Below are 14,329 nucleotides of genomic sequence, written 5' to 3'. Positions count from 1 at the left end.
TCCCTGTAACGTTTCCTCTGCCCACCTTTGGCTCGTTTGCCGTGAAGGAGTTCCGAGTAGAGCGCATGTTTTGGGAGTCTCGTGGCTGGCATGCGAACGATGTGGCCTGCCCAGCGGAACTGATCAAGTGTGGTCAGTGCTTCAATGCTGGGGATATTGGCCTGATCGAGGACGCTAATGTTGGTGCGTCTGTCCTTCCAGAGGATTTGTAGGATCTTGCGGAGGCATCGTTGGTGGAATTTATCCAGCGACTTGAGGTGTCTGCTGCACATGGTCCTTGTCTCTGAGCCATACAGGAGGGCGGGTGTTACTACAGGACTGTCATCATCATAGGCAGTCCCTAGAAACAAGGATGACTTGCTTCCACACTGAAAAGGGATGAGTTCACAGGTGTTTCAATGAAGGACCTAATATTCTGGATCCCAAACTACATCTTGAAGGGTGGAAGATGCCTGTGCATGGATTTTTTTAACGTGTGGTGGCCGTTGCACCCCAGCCAACAACCCTGGCTTGACAGAGCTAGGTCTTGGTCCAGTGGCAAAGATTAACCAAGACAACTGGAGAGGAGCTCTGCTGCACAGACCTAGTGCGCACACATAATCGCAGTGTGGGCTGGCCCGTGCTCCCCCTTGTCCCCAGGACTGTACAGCCACCTGAGTACTCACTTTTAGAGTGGAAGCAAGTCTTCCTCGATTTCGAGGGACTGCTTATGATGATGATCTACTCACCTTTTGTTTCCTGACCTGTGCTAGTACCATCTCAAATCGGCCCATCATCCCCTTTGTCTCTCAAATTTCTTCTGCCTTCCACCCTATCACATACATTCCCTTTTGTTCTTTCCTCCCCTCTCCCTTTCAGGGCCCCAGTGCTTCCTTAAAAATGTTACATTTCGAACTATTGCCAGTACTGACGAAGGGTCATCGACGTGAAACGTTAACTCCGTTTCTCTCGTCACAGATGCCACCTTACCCGCTGAGATTTCCAGCGTTTTCTGTTTTATTGCTGTTTTTGTTGCTAGGTGGCGCTATGTGAACTTGGAGCCGTCGAGCGGGTCGGGGCGTGCACACGCGCAGTTAAAAGACGGTTTGAAACTGCGCGCGCGAAAAATTCAAGTAGAGCTCGCGGGCAGCGGGCAGCTGATCATTTCTGGGGCGGGTACTTTAAGAAGGTAAAAGTTACACGTTATCGTCTTCTGATGTATATGTGTGGGCAGTAGGTATTTACAGGACTATACCAGCTTTTTATTATATTCTGGGAATGACGGGCGTTTAAAAATAAAGCGGATTAACGGTCGGATTTGAACAGCTGCAAGACCGCGTCCCCGGGACCGGCTTCCTGTCGCTGCATCAAATGGCGTCAGGTTTTCAGAGCCTGAATGAAAGCTCGGCGGTGTCACACTCGGGAGAAAACATGTTCTGCCGTTTCTCTAAAGTAACGCGCAATCCCCGCCCCCACCTTCCCACCGAGCTGAGCAGTGTTGCAGCTTTTGGTCCGGGGCCTTCACCATTACTGGAACCAAAACATACAATTCTGCAAATAAGCAGTCCGTAAAGAGAAAAGGCAGGTGAACGATTCAACTGTAACCCCGAGTCAGAGCTTGCCTTAAACATTAACATTCACTTGAACAAACCTGTTCTGCGCAAATCAGTCAAAAAGCAAGCGCACAGAAATTGGTGGTAACCTTTTGGGGTAGGTCGGTTATTGGTTGGGAGGTAGGGGCCAGAGAGTAGGGAAAGTTCTCCGATGTGACAAGTGGCGATCCCCGGGAATTTGTATCGGCGGCCTTTGCTTTTCACGAGATATATATCAATGATTTGGATGAAGGGATATATCTAAGTTTGCAGCTGACACGAAGTTAGGCACAACAGCAGAAGAAATACTAGCATTTATATAGCACCTTTTACAACCTTCTGACATCCTAACGTGCTTTACAGCTTGGAAAGTGTGACTGTTGTAATGTAGGAAATGTGACAGACAAACAGCAACCTGATAAGATAATCTGTTTTAATAATGATAGTTGACTGAAATATTGGCTAGGACACCAGACAATGCACAAAATAGTGCCGTAGGATCTTTTACAACTACTTGACCAAAACAGACTAAATGAGTGGGCAAAATTGGCAGATCGTGTTCAGAGAAGTATGAGGTCATCCATTTTAGATGCAAGAAAGACAAATTGGAATATTTTCTTAATGGTGAGAGACCAGGAGCTGTGGAGGAGCACAAGAATTTAAGTGTCCATTTACACAAATTACAAAAAACTAATGCACAGGTACAAAAAGTAATCAGAAACTAGTGGAATATTGGAATTAAAAGTGGGATGGAGGGGGAAGTTTTGCTTCAGTTGTACAGAACTGTGATCAGACCCCATCTAGAGTACTGTCTACAGCTTTGGGTACCAAGCTTCAGGAAAGATTTATTGGCCTTACTGGGGCTTAAAACGGTTAAATTATGAGGACAGGTTGCATAAACTTGATTTGTATTCCCTTGAGTTCAGAAGATTGAAGGGTGATCTAATCTGGGTGTTTAAAATGATGAAGGAATTTGATGGGATCAATACAGAGGAACTATTTCCTCTGGTGGGGAATCTTAAAATTAGACCTGGCCATTTAGGAGTGAAAATGCTGGAGTCCATTATAAAGGAAGCAGTGGGGAAGACATTTGGAAAAGCATAATTCAATCAAGAATAGCCAGCATGGTTTTATGAAAGGGAAATCATGTTTGACAAATTTGCTGGAGCTCTTTGAGGATGTAATGAGCAGGGTAGATAAAGGGGAACAAGTAGATGTGGTGTATTTGGATTTCCAGAAGGCATTCAACAAGGTGCCACATAAAAGGTTACTGCACAAGATAAAAATTCATGGGATTGGAGATAATATATTAGCATGGATAGAGGATTGGTGAACTAACAGAAAACAGAATCGGGATAAATGGGTCATTTTCAGGTTGGCCCACAGTAACTAGTGGGGTGCTGCAGGGATCAGTGCTAGGGCCTTAACTATTTACAATCTATATTAACGATTTGGATGAAAGGACCGAGTGTAATGTAGCCAAGTTTGCTGATACAAAGATGGGTGGAAAGCAAATTGTGAGGAGGACACAAAAAATCTGCAAAGGGATATACAAGTGAGTGGGCAAAAATTTGGCAAATGGAGTACATTGTAGGAAAATGTGAGTTATCCACTTTGGCAGAAAAACAAATTATAATTTAAATGGAGAAAAATTGCGAAGTGCTACAGTATAGAGGAACCTGGAGGTCCTTGTGCATGAAACACAAAAAGTTAGTATGCAGGTACAACAAGTAATCAGGAAGGCAAATGGAATGTTGGCCTTTATTGCAAGGGAGATAGAGTATAAAAGCTGAGATGTCCTGCTACAACTGTACAGGGTATTGGTGAGGCCACACCTAGAGTACTGCGTAGAGTTTTGGTCTCTGTATTTAAGGAAGGATATACTTGCATTGGAGGTTGTTCAGAGAAGATTCAGGAGGTTGATTCCGGAGATGAGGGGGTTGACTTATGAAAGTAGGTTGGGCCTTTGTTCATTGGAGTTCAGAAGAATGAGAGGTGATCTTCTCAAAACATATAAGATAATGAGGGGGATCGATAAGGTGGATGCAGAGACGATGCTTCCACTCATGGGGGAAACTAAAACTAGGGGGCATAGTCTCAGAATAAGGGGCTGCCCATTTAAATCTGAGATGAGGAGGAATTTCTTCTCAGAGGGTTGTAAATCTGGAATTCCCTGACCCAGAAAGCTGTGGAGGCTGGGTCATTGAATATATTTAAGATGGAGATAGACAGATTTTTGAGCTATAAGGGAATGAAGGGTTATGGGGAGCGGGCAGGGAAGTGGAGCTGAGTCCATGATCTTATTAAATGCCCTACTCCTGCTCCTATTTCTTATGTTCATTTATTTACATTACATTAAGGATTGTAGAAATCTGGAACTCTCAAAGGCTGTGGATGTTGGGTTAATTGACATTTTCAAGACAGATCAATGGATCTTTGCTGGGTATCAAGGGAAAATTGAGAAAATGCAAGTAAATGAGTTGAGGTACAGATCAACCATGATCTAATTAAATGGCAGTACCAGCTTGAGGGGTTGAATGGCTTCTCCTGTTCCTATGTCTCAGGTGGCCAGCAATTATTTACACCCATTTGCATTGAGAACTATTCTATTCATAGCAAAAGAATCAGAGGCAACATGAGGAAAAACTTTTTTTAACGTAACGAGTGGTTAGGATTTGGAATGTATTGCCTGATAGGGTGGTGGATGCTGATTCAGTAATAGTTTTCAAAAGGGAATTAGATAAATATGTGAAGGAGAGAAAATTTCAGGGGGAGTGAGACTAACTGGATTGCTCTGGGCCGAATGACCTGTGCTGTATTATTCTATGATTCTATGTGGACACTACCACTCGGCTTCCTGGGGTCAGAATTAACAAAAACAGAAAAACCACATGTGGGGGAAAGACTGCAAGATGAATGCTTGGGAACTGTAGCAATAAACTAAAATGTAGATTAAATGTTTTCATAGTTAGAAGTTGTCTGGATAGAAAGGTGATGCCAAAAACAAGAAAGTCAACCAAGAAAGTGACAAGAGCTTGTGGTTTATTACATTTTGAGGAGAGAAGTGAATTTGAGTGATGCAAGTTGAATTTGCTTTGACTGTTACTTTGTACATTGGTTGTCTGAGAAATAGTCATTAAGGAATTCATATATGGCAGTCACGCCAACTTTTTCTCAGTCCGTCTTCTGATAGATTGGGGAAATGCATGTCCAAAAGACTCAACATAAGATGCTTTGACCGCTTACAGGAGTGACAAGCATTGCTGTACTCGAGGGAATATCTAAGCCACCCTTGAAATGTGTAACTGACTGACAGATATGCAATTAATTGCTGGTGGTCAGTGCTTTGGGGCCCAGTTGACAAAAATCAGCTCTGACTGGGCCCTTCTCTCTGTCACTCCTAGCTGCTGTTGAAAATGTTTGTCTGCTGTGTGCTATAAGCAGGAAATGCTACCTATAGCAGCAGGAATTACTTATTAGCAGCGGTGCTGAAGAGGCGAAAGAAGCAATGAAGAGGAAGGATGAAATAGAACGCAGTGAAGTTAAGGGGACAAATTAATGGCTATGGACAGGAGGAAACTGGGTAATAGTGGGAAGGGAGAAATGGGTGACCGTAAATGTGAGTGGGAAGCAGGCAGAAGCTGGTGCAGTGCTTTGGGGTGGGGAGGAAAGGGAGTGCCAGCATTAATAGAGGAAGGAGAAAAGGGGTAGTTGGAAGAAGAGCACCAGGTTGAATTGGAAGATGAATGTCAGCATGAATGAAGAAGTGTGTAGGCAGAGAATGCCTCCATGAAAGGGTGTTGAGTCAGATGGATAAGGGTCCGTGAACTGCCTCCAGAGGAGTAGAGTACCTCTGAGCTAAGGCAAGGAAGTGTTGTTCTAGGAGAGTAAATTTTGAAGTAGCTTTTGGGGACACAGTTGATCATACTGGTCTGTTAAATCCTAATCTTACTTTTGTGAAGTATAAAAATGTATAAAATGACAGTAGCTTTCATGGTTATTAGGAATTTGTAGGTGCAGAACTGCACATTACTACCTCATATTAGAGCATTCATGAGGGGCCGTAAAGCAAGATGGTGCTTGGGACTATGGCTTTTGACAAAAAGAAAATTGTTTCTATTAAGGAATGACTTTGTGTGGTCTTGAAGCAGAATTCCAACAAACTTAAATGAATACTTCATTTTATTATACTCTGTATTCTCAGCCATTTAAAGGGCATTTATATTTGAATGTTTTTGAAAAAAAAACTTTTGGTGGCTGAATCCTTATGTGCAGATGGCAGCCGAACCATAACTTTTCTGTGGTTGCAACCACAATAATTCTAGGCCTAATGAGCGATCTCATTGAAACACAAGATTCTGAGGGCTTGACAGGGTGAATGCTAAGAGGCTGTTTCCCCTGGTGGGAGTCAAAACTAGGGGATATATTGGCCCCAAGTTTCCACACATGGCAAAACAGGCGCCCCTCCGAGCTGGGCGCCCGTTTTTCGCGCCGAAAACGGCGCCTGAAAAAAAACGCGCTATTCTCGAGCGCTTTGCAGCTCAATGTCTGCTTGGTGCGGCGCACAGGGGGCGGAGCCTACCACTCGCGCCGATTTTGTAAGTAGGAGGGGGCGGGTACAATTTAAATGAGTTTTTTTCGTGCCGGCAACCCAGCGCGTGCGCGTTGGAGCGTTCGCGCATGCGCAGTCTGAAGTAAACATTGGCACTCGGCCATTTTAAAAAGTGCTGCAGAAAAAGTGAAAATTTGTTGATTGAACCCTTGCAAAGGCTTGCATTTTAATTTTCTTGATATTTGTGTGTGTGAGGGTGAGGGAGTACATTCTGTAATTAAAGATAGACTATGATAAACGGGACACATGCACTTGTTTGAGACTATTCAAATTCTTTGTAGCTGTTCAATTTTTAACATTTTTTAATAAAACTACATTGCCCTTCCATGATCAGCACTGAGGCTTCTTGCAGCTTTCTCCCCCTGCCGTCTGTCGGGCCCGACAGCAAACGGCTGCCTCAAGTACTGAGGCTTCCTGCAGCTTTCTCCCTCCCTCCCCCTGCCGTCGGTCGGTCCCGACTGCAAACCGCTGCCTGAAGCACTTTCACACAGGTAGGAACATGGTTTATTCTTTTCTTTGCTTATAAATTTTTATTCAGGTTGGATTTATTTGTATAATATTTGTATAAGTATAACTAAGGATTTATTGTAGAATTTAATGACTTCCCTTCCCCCCCCCCCTCCCCCCCCCACCTCGTTCCCGACGCCTAATTTGTAACCTGCGCCTGATTTTTTAATGTGTAGACAATGTTTTTTCAAGCCTACAAAAATCTTCATTTGCTCCATTCTAAGTTAGTTTGGAGTACGTTTTCACTGTGGAAACTTTCAAATCAGGCGTCAGTGGCCGGACACGCCCCCTTTTGAAGAAAAAAAATCTGTTCAAAAGTGAAACTGTTCTACCTGACTAGAACTGCAGAAAACTTAAATGTGGAGAATTCCGATTTCTAAGATGCTCCGTTCTCCACCAGTTGCTCCTAAAAATCAGGAGCAAATAATGTGGAAACTTGGGGCCATTGTCTCAGGATAAGGGGTTGGCCATTTAGGCCTGAGATTAGAAAATTCTTCACTTGGAGGGTTGTGAATTTTTGGAATTTTCTACCCCAGAGTGCTCAGTATATTCAAGACTGAGATCGCTAGATTTTTGAACTCAAGGGATATGGTGATCGGGCGGGAAAGTGGAGTTGAGGTCGAAGATTGACCATGATCTTATTCAATGGTGGAGCAAGCTCGAAGGAGCCATATGGCCTACTCCTGCTCCTATTTCTTATGTTCCATATATGAAAATGTTAAAGTTGTGATGCCCTATATGCCCTATAAACTTGTTTTAAACACATGTTTTTCCCTTTTTGTAGTTTATTCCCAACTGAAATGGATGCAACAGCTAATTTCTTCAGCAAGTTGAGAATTCTTGCAGTAAATTTGGAGAAAGAGACCAAATATCTGGATCATGCTTTGAATAATGAGTCTGGTAAGCAGGTCAACTACCACATTGACGCAGTACTGCCTTAATGGGGAAGTAGTCTACTAAAATGACAAGATAATGCTAAAAGTCATCAGTATCTATGTGGCCACTTGTGCCTTAGTTGTCCTTTTCAAAAAATATTTTAGAACTGCTAGTTAAAGGCAAGTAGATATTTTGTATAGAATTTGACCCTCAGGTAACATAAAACTCAGTCCAGTGCAATGTGAATAGTAACAATGGGCATGTGTTACTAGAATTTTGTCCTTCATACCATGTTGTCTACCATCTCTGGTGCTGATTTTAATGTATTGTTTTTTTTTTTAAATTTAGTGCATTGAATTTTTGCTTCAGTTTTGAATTTACCTAACAAATCTGAAGAGGCCAAAACCTAATTTTTATTTCTATCATATGAAGGTCATGAAGGAGAAGCTTCAAAAACGATCCTTCATGAGTTACATTCTGAAGTCCGAAATATTAAGGTAGAGATTAAAAAGTGCATTCATTCATTCATAACCATTGGCTGTATTTTGTAAGCATTACTAACTATTTTACACAAAGCTTATCTGTTTAATGTAAGATTATTTCCAACTGCATTTTTCCCCAATTCGTTAATCGGGCTATCTAGGAACTTAAAACATTTATTTTTAAATTTGATAGCTTAATTACTGCTGTTAATTATTTGATTTCAATGGTTGCAAGTTGCAGAGTACGGTCAAGGTTTCAAAGATGCAGAAGTTTCAGAAACCTTTTTAAACTAACCGCTGTGATAGGCTATTATACGTCTTTCATTCTGAGAAAACTATAGGAATGCCTAATGTAAATATTGGTGTATTGGCTATTTGAATATTAAAAACGTGCATTAACTTTTGTACTTGATACACATTAGGTATTGCATTGTTTAAAACAATTTGTGAACATAATCGCTGCCTGTGGCATAATTCAATATGAATGTAATAGTTTGTAGAAATTGGAAAAGACCTTTAAACCCATCAACCCGATTGCTCTCAGTTCCATCGACTGCATTCACATCCTGCAATTGCTTCACTCTTCAGAAAAGCATCTATTTGACTTAAAATAATTTGATACTATTTGCTTCAGTGGCTTTCTCTAGCAACTTTATTACACGAGTGTAACAGTTGATTAAAAATATTCCTCTCTTTTTTTCTTACTAATTACTTCATTTTTAAATGGTATCACCGGTATATGAATTTTTAGCCCCAATGAATAACTTGCCTGTGTCAATTCATCAATAACGGTCTGAAAGAATCGTACAGAACGAGGTTTTACAACCTTGTTTCAATGTCCAAGGAATATTTTTTTTTATTGTTTTGGGGTGGAGGAGGAGAGATGAGCACGATATAATGCATGTATTCTGCAATGTACATGCTACTTGCATCCAAGTGAGAGAAATGAAAATGACATTTTTATGCAACTACTTAGAGAATTGCTGTGTTACAGAATGATATAAAAGCAGTCCAGCTTTACTTTTTAAGATAGAAAATGTAACAAATGATCATTCTCTCTTGGATGCAAGAATTTGAGTTTGTGCCAAATTTTACTTTTTGGGAGAATGGAGAGGGGGTGGGGTGGGGTGGGGTGGGGAGAAGGTTGTTGCTCCAGGTCTAATGTGCATCAGAGGTTACTAATCTTGGCAGTTAGAAGAAAATCCTTTGATTTAACCTTCAGTTGACAGATAGTAAAATAGTCCTTGCAAACATTCACGTCATGGTAGAAATGAACCAGCCAAGGGGGAGGTTTCTCAGGAAACCCCATCTGATAGGAATGCTGGCAGGCAAGATATTTTTGTTTTCTGCTTTCAAGCTGTTTCAACCAAACTAAGAAAGGGACACATTTTAACTTGAACCATTTCATGGTCCCCCCCCCCCACCCAAAATAATTTATTTTCTTTCCATCTATGCTGATAAACCTTTTGTTTCTCATAGACCGAAATGTTTGGGCCATCCCTTTTCCAAACATTGCATCTCTAAGTAGCTCATAAAATGAATGCACCTATTGCTATCTTCTCCAGGAAGAAACCTAATGATCTTGATCTTGGCTCCCACATGGGCATTTCTGAAGAATCTCTGTATATGTAAAACTGCAACTTGGAATAGCTTCCCTATCTTTGAGGCACTATTCCCTCAAGTTGGCAGCTTTAGACAAGGATATCTGCATATGCCTTGCAGGCAGTAACTTCCTCGTCACTGGAAATGTCTCCTTTAAGTCCCATTGTGAAAGGAGGCTATGAATGGAGAAAGATTCCCTATCTTGTAGAGTTGCCTTCTTTCATTGATGACAGCTGCAGTGTTGCAGATCTGTGACCTTGGACTTTACAGGGAGATATGCATTACAGATTTGACTACTCGTTAATAATCTTTTAAGGATATACAAATTTATTTTCTTTCAAATTAGCTTCCATTAACTAGATTTAAAACAAACTGCTTTCCTGTCAGGTCCTGAGATATAACTGGAGTAGGAGAGGACCACATAGTGAGCATCCCAATGTTGTGCGTCATCGTGGTAAAAATTTCACTGGGGTTGTGTTTTAGCTTGTGGTTCCCCCACTATTTGATTCAATTTGCAGTGGTGTGTGGAAGAAGCATTAATTAGAAAAATAAAGATGATCTTCCATGATAATTAATCCTGCTTTTCGTGGAGAATCACAGGCCAGGATTAAATAGGAGATCTGGGATGATTAAATATTCTGAGTTTTGAAATTATTTAGTTGGTGATTGCCTTTCGGAGATTAGTTAGATAATAAGCATGGTCTGTGCAAGGAACGGGTGTTTAAGGGCTAAATGGTTTTTTCCTATTCAGTGCTTTAATAGATTTGCGTATACTTCATTGCATATTCTTGTTTTGCAATATTCCAATTGGCTAATTCAGTAAATTACCTCACAACAATAATGTAATTTATCATGAGCAATTACACAAAGCGGCTGAGTTCCTTTGATAAAATATTACCCAATTTCTGTGACCGACCCAATAATACAAATCTTCATTAAATGCTTTGTTCCCAGACCACGATCAGACTTGTATTTGTGGTTTCACTAATTGTTTTTAGTTGCGCTTCCACAAGTGAAATGCTCAAAAGGAAGATATAGAAATAAATAGATGGTTGTTTTGGATCCTTAAATTGATAAATTTATTGTTCAATATACAGTTGAGCCATATAGGTCCCAGGTTCAATCCCCAGTGAGTTAGCTGATCTTGAGTGGGGCAGCGGTAACTACAGTTGGTCTCAATGTTTGTCAGGAATTTTAAAATAAACTGGATAGTGTTTGTCTGTGCATTGGGTGAAGATAGGTACAAATATCTAGAATGCCTCACATGGTGAAATAGCTTGCTTGTACTCACTTGCTAAGCTTGCATTTAAACAATGGATACTTTGGTAAGATACTGGTAGGCAGCCATCACCTCAAGAAGAATACTTGAGGACGAGTTAATAATTTGGGGTGGGAGAAGGAGGGTAGATTTGTTGCTAAATCGTAAAGAAATGCAATTGTTAATTCACTTAGTCATATTACCTCAATAGGTCCAAAGTATTAGAAATGGCTAGTTCGATGTCTGGTGTCCTGCTTTCCTTCCTTGACCCCATCCCTTTATACAAGTGTCTCCGTGCTCTCATGACCCATGTTCTGTTGATATTAAGGAAATTATTCCACCCTACTATATTATGAAAGTTGCAGAATACTTTGAAGAGAAGTGTCCAAGATTGATGGTGCTGTTTCCAATCAGACTGAGAAATTTGTGAAATAAATGGTTGTCTTCTAGGCTGAATGGAGGATTTTTCAAAATACAGATTTCTTACAAGCTATTTTATATTAAAATCATCTCAATGGTACACAGTAATACTTGGTTGGATTTAAAATGCGAGTAACTAAATGTTTTAATTGCCCTGTATCTCTTTTTAAAGTCCATATATATGGAGCTTCTGCATAATACAGTTCAAGGTATCTTAGAACCTTTCTCCCCTCCTTTTTAAAGGCAGATGTTCAAAAAAAATTAGAAACCCTTGATACAGAACACAGAGAGAACAGTGAATTAATTAGAGCCTTCCAGATAATGCAGCAAAAGAATTGTGCAGACCTTGAAGAAATCGAAGAACACTTTCAGAATTATGGCTATGAACCCTTGCATGGAAAAGATGAAGGTATGTGTAATGGGGAGGGAAGATGGGGAAGTGAGCAGAGTGTCCACTAATTTACTGTGATTTGATTATTTTCGAATTATCTTTAATAGTAAAGAGAATGTGACTTGTACAGTACTGGTATCTCCTAGAAAGGTGCTGCCACATGCTACTGTAACTTGTATGAATAGTAAGAAACAAGTTTATAAAAAAAGACATTTACAAAAGTAATTGAATTTTTTTCGTGTATGCAGTGACCTACTATTAATATTCTGTACATACTACAGCAGTGACTCGGTTAAGATTAGAAGTTCTGTTTTAAGCTCTTTCCCTTGATTCCTTTAATATTCAAAAATCTATCAATCTCTGTCTTGAATATACTCAAAGACTGAGCCTCCAAAGCCCTCTGTGGTCGAGAATTCGAAAGATTCACCACATTTGAGTGAAGAAGTTTCTCATCTCAGTCCTAAATGGCCAACCCCTTATTCTGAGACTGTGACCCCTGGTTCTAGACTCCCCAGCTAAAGGAAACATCCTCCTTGATTCTACCCTGTAAGAATGTATGTTTCAATGAGATCATCTCTCATTCTTCTAAACTCGAATATAGGCCTAGTTGACTCTCTCTCCTCATCAAACAGCACCACCCCACACCCCCATCCCAGGAATCAGTCTGGTGAACCTATGTTGCACCCCTCTATGGCAAGTATATTCTTTCTTCGGTAAGGAGAACAAAACTGTACACCATACACCAGGTGCGGTCTCACCAGGGCCTGATCTAATTTCAGGAAGACGTCTTTACTCTTGTACTCAAATCCTCTTGTGATAAAGACCAATATACCATTTGCTTTCTTAATTGCTTGCTGTACCTGCATGTTATAAGAACATAAGAAATAGGAGCATGAGTAGGCCATACAGCCCCTCGAGCCAGATCTGCCATTTAATACGATCGTGGCTGATCCGGTCATTTAAAACTGAGATGAGGAGAAATTTCTTCTGAGTGTTGTGGATCTGTGGCACTCACTGCCTCAGAGAGCTGTGGGGGCTGGGACTTTGCATAAATTTAAGACAGAAATAGACAGTTTCTTAAACGATAAGGGAATAAGGGGTTATGGGGAGCAGGCAGGGAGATGGACCTGAGTCCATGATCGGATCAGCCATGATCGTATTGAATGGCGGAGCAGGCTCGAGGGGCCGTATGGCCTACTCCTGCTCCTATTTCTTATGTTCTTATAAATATTGAAATCGTTCATTAGTGAGGATTATAGAGATCATGTCTCAGAATTGTCTGCAGTAGCAGAGATTGGCAATGTTTGTCATAAATTTCGCCATTTTCCGCACCGATCTCGCAGTTGTGAACTTACTCCAAATCCTCCTGGATGAGTAATTCAAATATGCAACAGCAAGCATAGCAATGAACCAGATGTGGCCAATGTTTATCAGCCTTTAACACCTGCATGTTACAAAATGTACAAGGGTCGGATGTTTGTTTACTGAATGAAACAAAAATACATTTGCATTCATTCGGAGCCCTGACATAATTTCCCCTAGCTATGAAAGAACATTGCCTGAAATGCTTGAGTGTAAAACTTTCCAGTCATGGTCAACTGTAGAATGCACGCAGGATAAGAAATGGTTACAACCTAATCTTACTGCTTTTATGTCTGAGTGTGGAAAAACACATTAAAGTAAGTTACAGTTTGACAAAAATGTTAGGATTTAAAATCAGAGAATTGTAATTTTCATATTAAATCTGTGCCTAACCAGACATCATTATGACATATATGAATAGAATTGACCTGTGTTTAATTTCTGTCTCTATATATAAATTGAGTGCATGCACACAGCAGGTCTAATTTCAGTGCCATGCTGCACTGTTAGGTCTGCATGTTAACTTGGCACAACAATCTCTCAATATCCATCTGGTATAGATACTGCTATATTGTGTACAATACAATGCTTCTATTGGAGAGGCAGATACTGGCAGCTAATTGAGAAAGTTGCATGTAATCTATGACACTGCACAGATTTGGCTAATGCTTCCGTAACATAAACCAAGTGGCTGCGCTATGGGTAGGCTCATCCCTTCGTTAAAGTGAAGACTTTTGCTCTTGTGATTCCACAATTCTGCACAAATGTTTAGCTTGCTTTCAGCACCCAGGTTTAGAGATAAGACAAGGTCAGCGCTATTTGCAAATAGGTAAAGAAGTGATCAGGTCAGCAGCAGTTTTAAAACTCACTCTGACTACCAAGAAATAAATTGTTTCAATTGTCGGAGGGTCTAGTAAGGAGGAGGAACTGAGGGAAATCCTTATTAGTCGGGAAATTGTGTTGGGGAAATTGATGGGATTGAAGGCCGATAAATCCCCAGGCCTGATGGACTGCATCCCACAGTACTTAAGGAGGTGGCCTTGGAAATAGCGGATGCATTGACAGTCATTTTCCAACATTCCATTGACTCTGGATCAGTTCCTATGGAGTGGAGGGTAGCCAATGTAACCCCACTTTTTAAAAAAGGAGGGAGAGAGAAAACAGGGAATTATAGACCGGTCAGCCTGACATCGGTAGTGGGTAAAATGATGGAATCAATTATTAAGGATGTCATAGCAGTGCATTTGG

The 14,329-nt window shown here is 40.8% G+C and overlaps 1 protein-coding gene across 1 annotated transcript in view; it reads left to right on the top strand.

Annotated features, from left to right (window-relative positions):
- Positions 1-1,088: 1,088 nt before the first annotated feature.
- ska3 (spindle and kinetochore associated complex subunit 3) overlaps positions 1,089-14,329 on the top strand; it is a 32,722-nt gene continuing 19,481 nt past the window's right edge. Inside the window, exons 1-4 of the mRNA XM_070891537.1 lie at positions 1,089-1,168; positions 7,475-7,590; positions 7,999-8,063; positions 11,572-11,737. Of these exons, the coding sequence (XP_070747638.1) occupies positions 7,491-7,590; positions 7,999-8,063; positions 11,572-11,737 (331 nt within the window). The 5' untranslated portion in view covers positions 1,089-1,168; positions 7,475-7,490. The remainder of the gene's footprint in view (positions 1,169-7,474; positions 7,591-7,998; positions 8,064-11,571; positions 11,738-14,329) is intronic.

This window comes from Pristiophorus japonicus, chromosome 10 (genome assembly GCF_044704955.1).
Source record: "Pristiophorus japonicus isolate sPriJap1 chromosome 10, sPriJap1.hap1, whole genome shotgun sequence".
Taxonomy (NCBI): Eukaryota; Metazoa; Chordata; class Chondrichthyes; family Pristiophoridae; genus Pristiophorus; species Pristiophorus japonicus.
Note: the sequence above shows the minus strand (reverse complement) of the source record. Positions and strands in the feature narration are given on the sequence as shown.